The sequence below is a fragment of the Gopherus evgoodei genome, chromosome 4 (assembly GCF_007399415.2).
Source record: "Gopherus evgoodei ecotype Sinaloan lineage chromosome 4, rGopEvg1_v1.p, whole genome shotgun sequence".
In the NCBI taxonomy this organism is placed as follows: Eukaryota; Metazoa; Chordata; order Testudines; family Testudinidae; genus Gopherus; species Gopherus evgoodei.
Window position 1 is genome coordinate 66,331,601 of NC_044325.1, and position 11,362 is coordinate 66,342,962.

The 11,362-nt window shown below is 42.2% G+C and overlaps 1 protein-coding gene across 1 annotated transcript in view; it reads right to left on the minus strand.

Moving 5' to 3' along the window:
* Nucleotides 1-7,977, minus strand: part of LOC115651155 (cytosolic phospholipase A2 zeta-like) — a 45,563-nt gene extending 37,586 nt beyond the window's left edge. The window contains 3 exon segments of the mRNA XM_030562117.1: nucleotides 1,992-2,064; nucleotides 3,913-4,043; nucleotides 7,824-7,977. Coding sequence (XP_030417977.1) covers nucleotides 1,992-2,064; nucleotides 3,913-4,043; nucleotides 7,824-7,977 — 358 coding nt within the window.
* Between the last annotated feature and the right edge of the window lie 3,385 nt (nucleotides 7,978-11,362).

Genomic DNA, 11,362 nt, shown 5'->3' on the forward strand with positions numbered 1-11,362 from the left:
TGGTAATGGGAGAACAGGCGGAAAGGCATATCTGAGTTTGTCCATTCATGACAACAGGAGAGCATTGCCCTGGGAGCCATAATCCATAGCTCCTCTTGAGCACTATAAGAGAAGCTTCCTGTTTGTTTCCCATTAAGGTGTTTCCCACTGAATGAATCTCTGATTCATGATGGAGCTGTGTATCATCCCCACACAGTCTACAGAGAAGGATCTGTTCAGGTTGTCTGCTAAAGAGTACTGAAGCCTTGGAAGGTATGTAGATTGGATAGTGATGTGGTTTCTGGTGCACCCGTTCCAAAGTCTGGCTGCTTCTAGGCAAAGGGGAAGAGATTTTGCTCTGTCCTAGTCATTTATGTAAAAGACTATGGTGATGTTGCCCAGTATTACTTGGACATGAAGAGAATAAATGAGTTGGAGAGAAGTCTGCATGCAACACAGTCCGCCCTCAGTACCAGTAGACTGATGTGCAGTCCTGGCTTCCTGGAGTATACAAATAGCTGGTATGGTGTGCTTGTTCAGGTGAGCACCCCAACCCATAAGAGATCCATCTTTTATGATGGTGGTACTAGGGGGCAGGAGTGATGAAGAGGATGCCAACTCTCATTCCATCCAGGTTTGACCACCAAATAAAAAAGGGAATGGTCACTCTCATGTTGATGTGATCCTTGTCTGGTATATAGATTGACCAGACCCAGGCCTGTAGGCAGCATAGATGAAGTCTGGCAAATGGTGTCACATAAGTGCATGAGGCCATGTGACCTAGAAGAGAAAGGCACAGCTTGGCCGTTAACTTTGGTCAATAAGTAATCCATGCTATCAGATTGCTCATTAACTGAAATCTTTCTGTGGTGAGGATAGCTCTTGTTGAAATGGAGTCCAGTGTCACTCTGACAAAGCTTAGCACAAGTGTAAGTGTTAAACTGGACTTTTCTTTGTTTACACAGACACCCATCACTACTAGAAGATGGAGCAAGAACAAAGCCACCAACCTGACCTCTTGGCTGGAGCAACCTACTAAGAGCCAACCATCAAGATACAGGAAAACTACACTCAGAAGAACTCACAGGTTCTTTGTGCAATAGGATCAGCTTATCAAAGTTAATGATATAATCCCCACCTCTAAGCACAGTGCACTAAGATACAAGTGCAGTTAGATGAAAGGCTACGGAAGAAAGGCTATGTTCTTCCCATATCTTTCCCCACACACAATTCCTACAGGTGCACCCACAAAAAAGAATCACCTTTTCTGTCTGCAGAAACCTGTGTGTGTGTGTGCGCACACATGCATATAAACAGCCATTTGTGCATGGAGGTTCAGTAAATATGCAAAGGAGTAGACAGGTACCCAGTTACCTAATTTGTAAGCATAAATTGCTGTTTATATGCACAAATGGTTTTTCAGGTACAGCAAACGTGCTTATTTTTATAAAATTCAACCACATTTGAAAATCAGGCTAAAGACAAACTTTAGTTAAGAATAACTTTAATTTGAAAATAAAAGCAATGTTTTCAAAGAGAGTTGACTAAAGAAACTGAACACTGTCACTTAATTTTGTTTAGATTATTTTTTAAAATGGTCGGGAGAAGATTAATACAGTATTGAAGGTTTAAAAGTAGAAAGGGCCAGATTCACTTTGCACTCACCCTACTTTTTACACTAGTGTGACTCTGTTTACTTCATTGGAGTTATTCCTCATTTACACCAGTTTAAGGGAAAAAAATGAAGAGCAAAATTTTTTGTCCTACCAATTTTATCATTTTTAATTTACTAGAAATTAAACAGTTCCTCCATGTTACTAATGTACCTGGAAAGTATCATGGCTGTATATCTTTTCTCTCCTCATCAGCCTCAGTTAAAAAAAATTAAGACTAAAAACTTGTAAAAGTTAATTTAGTGTTTGTGACAGAGGCCAGACAAGTTCTATGAAAACTGAAGCATTCTGTTCACAGAAAAAGAACATTAGTTTGTATAATTTTGGTCAAGGACTTACGCAGATCTGTGCTGTGAATGTTTCTAGCTCTGAGGACTTTCACCGTGAGATTGTAGTACGGGTGCTTCTCATGCTGAAAAAACAATCAACCTGAATGTTAAACTCAGCCACAGTCCACCTTAAGAAAACTGCTAATATTAAACAAAAATAGGGGAATAGCCAGCCCATGGGTTGCTTAGCCTATGAAAACTAAGAACCACTTCAGACTCAGGAAGTGGAAGCTCATCAGTCTAAGCAGAGTAGAATTGGCCTACCTTTCTATACCTACTTCAGTAATCTGCCTTTATACCTCAGATTTGCCTACTCATCTTAAGATGTCAGTTGTCTCCATTAACTTGAGAACTATGACCATGAGAAAGTCCCTGCAAAGGGACAGGGAGTAGTTACAGTGGTCAGAAATTGCTATATAATCTCAGATTGAAGACTTTGTGATGTCTCATAGAAACATTATATGAAAATGTTCTTTATATGCTATCTATGAGTGCTGAGCTGCCATGCGCTTATTTTAGAAAAAGCACTTCAAAACATTTATTTGCTAATAAATAAGAAATTATTGCAGAGACTTATCTCAGAGATATAAAACAAGAAATGAAGTACACACATTTTTTTATTCTAACCTTTACAAGTGTTGCTTGACTTTACTGATTTGAAATGAATAGAGACCTTATTTTCACTAGGGGAAAAAGTGGTGTGTTCTAACCTCGTGTTAACTAACACGTCATAGCTAACATGAGGTAAAATCCCTGTGAAGGAAGCTAGTTGTAGCATTAACACATGGTAGCAGGTCAAAATAAATGCTACCAGCTCACTAGCATGTGTGAAAACGACAAACTGCCTTGTCTTCACTAGAATTTTACCTCATGTTAGTTAGCATGTGTTAGCTAAGACAAGATAAGAACATAACTTTTTTCCTTCTGTGGTCACACCTAAAAATTTGAGAACCTGAACAAAACCCTTGACCGAAGCCACAGTGCCTGTATTATTTGCTAGATCATTAGCTTGAATGTTATTGATGTAAAAGGGGAATTGTTTTGGCAGAGAGAATTTTGTTCATTCATTATTTTACCACCTGTGTAAGGAACCCGTATCCAGCACGTGACCAAAAGCAGTAATCTGGCTCAGTAGCCTTAAGTATTTTGCATCACTGTTTACAGGTATGTAAACCGAACAGTCAGTTAAGCCTGCTCTATACTTGAACAGTGAAGCAATAAGAAAAGAGGCAAATAAGTGTTACTGTCTCCTCAAAGTTAATTATTCTTCCCCCACCCCCTCCCTGACTGCCATCTGGAACAAGAGATTTTGGGAACAAGAATGGGCAAAGTCCAACTACTATTTATGGTTAATAACAACATATTTCTAACTTTGTTATGCAAACATTTAAATAAATCTCTTCCATTTTTCTCCCAGAGATTATAAATATTTCACTCAGGATATGTCTATACTACAAGCTCTACAGCAGCATAGCTGCAGCATTGCAGTTATGTCTCTGTAGTGCAGACACTGACAACAGGAGGGGTTTTCCGTCGCTGTAGTAAATCCACCCTCTCGAGAGGCTGTAGCTAAGTCAATAGAAGAATTCCTCCATCAACCTAGTGGAGTCTACATTGGGGTTTAGGTCACCTTAACTACATCTCTCCAGGGTGTGAATTTTTCACACCATTGAGCAATATAGCAAGGTCAACCTATATTTTAGATGAAGACTAGGCCTCATTCTATATGCTGAAAGGGTCAGAGTTAGGATCTTACTCAGCAAACATACACTGGAAAATGCAGGACTTATTACTGTTAAACCTTTTACTGACATCAGTGAGACCACACAAACCAATAAGCACTATGCTCAGGCCTGTAGTTTTACAGTTTCTTCATTCACTAGTTGCAAAATCATATAGCAAAAGAATTGCTAGTGACACATTTACATTACCTGGCTGTCAGAGAACTCAGTATCTTTCTTCTTAAATAGCACAGCAGCCAGAAGTGGCAGCATTCGGGCTGACACCTGGCTAAGAAGCACAGCACGGAACATGAGAGACTGGATCCAGGCACCTCCCAAGCCTGAGATAAATGTAACAGAGAATGAACAGTGTTTAAAACCACTGGGCTGCTCTGAATTCACTAGCTGGTTCTGTTCCCTCCTCAATGCAGCTGTTACTCTAATATCCTTTCCTTGAAAGCACGCACACAGTGCTGCTCCCATATTTCTTTAATGTTATTTCAAACCCTCCTTTTAAAACTAATTATCTGAGGCAGTGACTGCAGACATTTTGAAGAAGTCAGAGCACAGGAACTTCCTTTGTATATTCCTAAATGGCTAATGCCCATTTTAAAAAAATCCCTGAACATTTCGCTGAGTGCTTCACTGCATGTTTCTTAGTCTCTTAGCACTAAAGAAACAGTTACATCAAATGCCCACAAAGTTCCCTAGTCCAGAGGAGCAGATATTGAATTAACGAACCTCAGACATCCAGCCAGATGTAACAGGAGCCAAGATATCGATGCCTGCCATATAACCCCAACCAATAGCATATGTCAGGGGCCAACTAACAGTCTCTTCTAGCACTCCTGGGTATCTGACCATTATTACACCAGAAGCCTAATTCCTTAATACAGTGTGCCATACAACTTCATACTCTCTCTTCAAATGCCTCCAGACTTTTTTTTCTCTTAGTTTTCAGTTGCTTACATTCATTCCCCCACTCTTGCTCTTTAGACTGTCTTGTGAGGACAAATACAATAAAGACTGGGAAGTGCTCAGATACAAGGGAAATAGACAAGAGATACAAAGTTAAGAAATGTAAAGAAGGAACTCACAAGGTGTGAGTATCTGCTCATCCCATGACCTTTTACTGTTGGATCACCTATCTTCCCTCCACCCCTTCTCCACCCTTTGTTTCTGAGTTTATCCCATGGGATAGGAGCCACATCTTGTCTCTCTATGAAGCACCCCACACATTTTTCTACAGAAATAATAAGCAATAGGTAAGAATGGGAAGGGCATTAACTTTAGCTATGAATTTCCTGATGTGAGTGTTATTGTCATCACAATGTTATTGACATATATTTGTACATTAATTTCCTCATTCTTTTTCCATGCTTCAAAAATAAATCAATTCATGGACGTTACAATAATGTATTTTGCCTGAGACACTGCAAATAATCTAAAAAGACATTCTCCTCCCCCATATGCAAACAGAGCTTTGCTGGTGTATAAAAACACTCACTCTAGAGATCCAGTATTTAAAGGCTAACTGTTTACACAGCAGGCCATAAAGACTTCAAAAAAGATGAATATGTATTACAACACACTCATTTTGAAAATGCATATGAAAGTAATGGAAGTGCCTGTCCTGCAAAAAGAATCCCCAAAAGACCTTGAAATTGAGGTCACAGAACAAATAAAAAGTCCTATTGGAAATCTATGAAAAAGTATCTTTGTAGTTATTTAAGCCACAGCTTTCAGCTTTAACAGACTAGGGTCCCTTGAAAATCTTCAGCTGGTTTCTACTAGGCAATTGGTGACTGCTGATTTACACTAATCATAATCATCTCATTATTACCTTGTGCTCCCCCATCTGTAGCATCCACCCACTGACATCTTGTCATATACTTAAAGCCTAAGCTCTTTGGGGCTGTCATAAACAGATAGTAGGGTTTAATAGAGCAGAAGTACTTCATATCTCTTTTGCCTGGAAAGGGTTAACAAGATCAGTGAGCCTGGCTGTCACCTGACCAGAGGACCAATCAGGGGACAGGATACTTTCAAATCTTGAGGGAGGGAAGTTTTTGTGTGTGCTGTTAGTTTTTGGTTGTTGTTCTCTCTGGGTTCTTAGAGTGACCAGACGTGCAACCAGGTTTCTCTCCAATCTCCCTGATACAGGTTCTTATAGATTCAAAATAGTAAGTACTAGGTAGATAAGGCGAGTTAGGCTTATGTTTGTTTTCTTTATTTGCAAATGTGTATTTGGCTGGGAGGAGTTCAAATTTGTATTTTGCTGAAAGGATTTTAATTTGTACTTGTATACTTAGGCTGGGAGGGTATTCCCAGGGTCTATAGCTAAAAGACCCTGTAACATATTCCATCTTAAATTTACAAAAATAAATTTTTACTGTTTTTACCTCTTTAATTAAAAGCTTTTCTTGTTTAAAAACCTGATTGTTTTTTTATTCTGGTGAGACCCCAGGGGACTGGGTCTGGAGCCACCAGGGAATTGGTGGGGAGAAAGGAGGGAAGGGGGAGAGAAAGGTTATTTTCTCTGTGTTACTGTTATGGTATAATTCCCCACTCTGAAACTTAGCGTCCAAGAGATAGGGTACCAGCATGAATTCCTCTAAGCTCAATTATCAGCTTAGAACCTGTAGCGCTGCCACCAATCAGGAATTACAGTACCTGGTACACTCTGGTCCCCCCAAAACCTTGCCCGGGGACCCCCAAGACCCAGACTCTCTGGATCTTAACACAAGGAAATTAAACCCTTTCCCTCACCGTTGCCTCTCCCAGGCTTCCCCTCCCTGGGTTACCCTAGAAGATCACTGTGATTCAAACTCCTTGAATCTTAAAACAGAGAGGAAAATCCACCTTCCCACCTCCTTCTCTCTCCCCCTCCCAGACTCTCCCTGAGAGAGAAAGTAATCCTAACACAGAGAGCAAATTAACCTCTCTCTCCCCCTTCCCTCCTTTCTCCCCACCAATTCCCTGGTAGATCCAGACCCAGTCCCCTGGGGTCTCACCAGAATAAAAAAACAATCAGGTTCTTAAACAAGAAAAACTTTTAATTAAAGAAAGAAAAAACAGTAAAAATTATCTTTGTAAATTTTAAAAAATGGAACAGGTACAGGGTCTTTCAGCTATAGACACTGGGAACACCCTCCCAGCCTAAGTATACAAGTACAAATTAAAATCTTTTCAGCAAAATACCAATCTGAACTCCTTTCAGCCAAATACACATTTGAACTTCTTCCAACCAAATACACATTTGCAAATAAAGAAAACAACCATAAGCCTAACTCGCATTATCTACCTAGTACTCACTATTCTGAATCTATAAGAGCCTGTATCAGAGAGATTGGAGAGAAACCTGGTTGCACATCTGGTCCCTCTGAGCCCCCAGAGTGAACAACAACCAAACACTAACAGCACACACACAAACCTCCCTCCCTCAAGATTTGAAAGTATCCTGTCCTCTGATTGGTCCTCTGGTCAGGTGACAGCCAAGGCTCACTGTTCTCGTTAACCCTTTCCAGGCAAAAGAGATATGAAGTACTTCTGTTCCATTAACTCTTAACTATCCGTTTATGACAGTTAGGATTACTTTCTCTCTCAGGGAGAGTTTGGGAGGGAGAGAGAGAAGGAGGAGGGAAGGTGGATTTTCCTCTCTGTTTCAAGATTCAAGGAGTTTGAATCACAGTAATCTTCCAGGGTAACCCAGGGAGGGGAAGCCTGGGAGAGCAACGGTGAGGGAAAGGGTTTACTTTCCTTGTGTTAAGATCCAGAGGGTCTGGGTCTTGGGGGTCCCGGGCAAGGTTTGGGGGGGACCAGAGTGTACCAGGTACTGGAATTCCTGGTTGGTGGCAGCGCTACAACTACTAAGCTGGTAATTGAGCTTAGAGGAATTCATGCTGGTATCCTATCTTTTGGACGCTAAGGTTCAGAGTGGGGAATTATACCATGATGGGGCAGAGACCTCTTTTTGATACAATGCCTAAGACAATGGGGTCCCAATCCCTGAAAGGGACCTCATTATTTGCATTGTGATGGCACCTACAGGTATAACAGTGGCTCTACCTAGTTAACTAGATTCTGAAACACTACATTGCATTTTTTTGGGCTTCTAGTACCTGGGGTTCCTGTTCCTCGAACTGAAACCAGAGACCAGTTGATAGATTCTAATGGTGCCTACTGGAATTTCCACTAGAGATTAGATTCTAATTGTCTGAGGTCAAATGTGACATCACCAGTTACATGCAGGCAAAACTGCAGTGTGAATGACATTCAGCACATTCATCAACAGCTGAGTGTCCAGGAGGAGTTTGAATATGATCATTCAGACTGAATCCCCAAATTGTTATAAGTTAGATGCAATTGCCCATGCAGACTCATTAAATTATTTCAAGCACAATGAATGGGTGTTTAGGATTTTTCTTCCAAACTGTGTTAGCCATAAAGTTTTTGGGTTGCACATTAAAAAAGGAAAACAAAAGTACGAGAAGTGGGCCTTATTGCTTCTGGAATAAGGATGCTTTCGAAGATAAGGCCTGGGGTAGGCAGTCTAGAGACCTGGATTCCATTCCCAGCCCTGCCGGAGACTCACTGTGTAACTTCAGGCAAGTCAGTTAATAAATTATTAGTATCATGTCTTTTGTGATGCTGCAGTGGTCATAGGTTAGGGCCTCATTATGCTAGGTGCTGTACATACAACATGATAAAAAGACAGGCCCTGTCCTCAAAGCTCATAACAGAAACCTATGATGAGGCAACCTGACAAGGATTACAGCAGACACAGTAACAGTCAAAGTATCACATTTGGTACAACAGAGGTGTGGTATGGAGGGTCAAGTGTCCTCCCAGATTGGCCTGCCAGAGGCAGGGAGATAGAGAGGGGCTCTGTCCTTCTCTTCCTGTGCCTCCCTGCTGACATGTTCGCCACTCTCCCTGGCAGCCAGATGGGGAGAGGGACAGAGCTGCTTCTTCCTGAGAGCACCTGACTGGGAGGCAGTAGTGGCCCGTTCCCTGCCCGGGCTTGGCTGCCAGAGACAAGGGCAGAGCAGCATGCTGGAAGGAGACAGGGGGCTCCGGATCGCTCAGTCCCTGTCCTCAGCAGCAGGGCCTGGGCAGGGGGTGGCCCACTACCGCCCCAGCTGCTGGAGACAGGGGCCAAATGAGCCAGAAACATGTTGGGCGGAAAGAGGCAGCTCCGGTCATCTGTGTGGTACAATAAGCTGCATTCACAGTTAAACAATCAGTAAAATGAGAACAGTAATACCTATTTACTTCTTAGGTGTGTTTTGAGGAAAAATTTATTTATGACAATAAAGGACTTTGAGATCACTGTACTGAAAATGCTAGAAAAGGGGCAGGATACTTGTTTTGTTCCCCATTGTTTCCCACTGCTCTAAGCAGACCTTGTGTACAACTTTTGATACTTTAAGAACTGATCTTTACACTAGGACTAAAACCACCTTATAGTAAATTCTGCAAGCATCGCAGACTCATAAGGGAGAATACTGCATGGCACATGGGGTTAATACACTTGCCCTACACATTTTATACCTGCTGATCATAAATAAAAGGTTCACGTGGTTTCCATGTAGTGCCCATTTGTACGTAGGATAAAACCATCATGGTTCAGCACATCAGACATTACTGGCACTCTGCTTTCATCTACACAAGCAAGTGTTGCAGGTTAGATGTGAAGAGGAGCCTTTTTCTTTCATCATAACATATCACTGCCTCCCAAATTCAGAAGGACAAATTCCAAAGCAACACCCTTGCAACAAATTGTAATTTGCTATTATTTAAAGAAGGAAGCTATATCTGTCAGTGAGGCATTGATGGATTACAAGAGAGAAGTTTTTCCACACAAATGTAGCAAGAGAATGTAGGATAATGCTTGGGAAAATTGAGTTTGTAAATCTGCATCTACTAAAGGGGGGGAAATCAGACTCAAATCAGAATACCAGGCAGGAATCCCCCAATTATGGACTCACTTCCAGAGCTGAATTTTGTAACTGAGGCTCACCACTACCAACTACAGCAGCACAGGTCAAGTTTGGCACCAGAGATCATTTAAGCACAGACAAGTGTTTTAGCTCTCCTTGAACCAGGAATTGCGATATCAAAATGAATGCTAAATTGTTTCTTTTTGTTGGGAATAATGCAAAAGTTTACTTCACGGAGCATCAAGGGGCCTAGAAGAGAGACTGAAACTTGGAGTGGGGGTGGGAGAGATTGAGGTCAGATGAGGAATCTACAAGTGAGACCGGAACTAGGAGAGTGGGGCTGGAAGATGGATTAGATGAGAAGCCTAGGGAGGGAGGAGGCAGTTGGCTGGACAAGGAACCCAGAGAGGGAATCTGGGATGAAGAGAAGACTGGAACTCCAATAGGGAGCCCTGAAGAGGGTATTGGGACTGGCTGGTCAAGGGAGACTGGCATGAGGGACTTGGGGCGGGAGACTGGGACCATCTATGTGAGGAGATTGGGATGAGCTAACACTGGGCATGGAAAGTGACAGACACTGGCTGGAATGGATGGGGCAGAAGGTCTACGACCATTAGATACACTACCCACAGAACTTGGACTGGAACACAAAATTCCTGACTGTTAACATTCCTCTGCTGTCAGCAAGCATCTGTGAAACCAACTGGCAAAGTGTGTGTCTCATCCCCCTCTAATGCTGGTCTACACGCAGAGGATGACAATCCACTATTGCTATCAGTTACTTGGTTTGCTCAGTGGCAGAGAGCCGTGCAGCGGATGTGAAGGTTTCAGCTCTGCTGATGACCCATGCTGAGGACAAGCTGCACATTTTGCATTTTGATTCGTTTTAAAAACCTAGGAAATTACACACAAAAATCTACACTGAAATAACATTCCAATTGCAAAGCCAATCACTCAGAAGTTAGAAAATGTCCAGAATGTCCAGACTGTGCTACCTTAATTCACACCCCTTGTGCATATGCATTATGCACATTCTTTAACTACATGATCACATACTATTTTTTTCTACAGATGTTTGCCTCATTCAGTGCAGAGGCTGGATAGTGCTCTGGAGATAAATCAAGTTTGTACAATAAAGCAGTGGTTCTCAACCAGGGGTCCAGGGCCCACTGTGGGGGATGTGAGCAGGTTTTAGAGAGTCTGCCAAGCAGGGCCAGCATTAGACTTGCTGGGGCCCATGGCAGAAAGCCGAAACTCCACGTCCTGGAGCTGAAGCCAAAACCTGAGCAACTTAGCTTCACAGGTCTCTCTGTGGTGTGAGCCTCAGGCAATTGCCCTGCTTGCTAACCCCTAATGCTGGCCCTGGCTTTTATATGCAGAAAAACAGTTGTTGTGGCACAGGCAGACTGTGAAATTTTTATAACATATTGGGGGAGGGCACCTCCAAAAGAAAAAGGCTGAGAACCCCTGCAATAAAGGATGCTATTTCCCAGAGAACCCCTGCCTCAATTGTTGCAGAAGTAGGACCATGTATATTATTTGCTGATCTGAGACAGGCAGGTCTAAGGCCATCCAAAACTAAAGGCTTGCCCCCTTAGCTAAGGGGGAGGAACCTCTAAGCCCAGGCCACAAGTGAAAACGTGGGACAACAAATGAAAAAACAGGAACAGGAGTGAGGTCAAAGTTGAAAATCAGAGGACCTTGGACAGCACTCACTG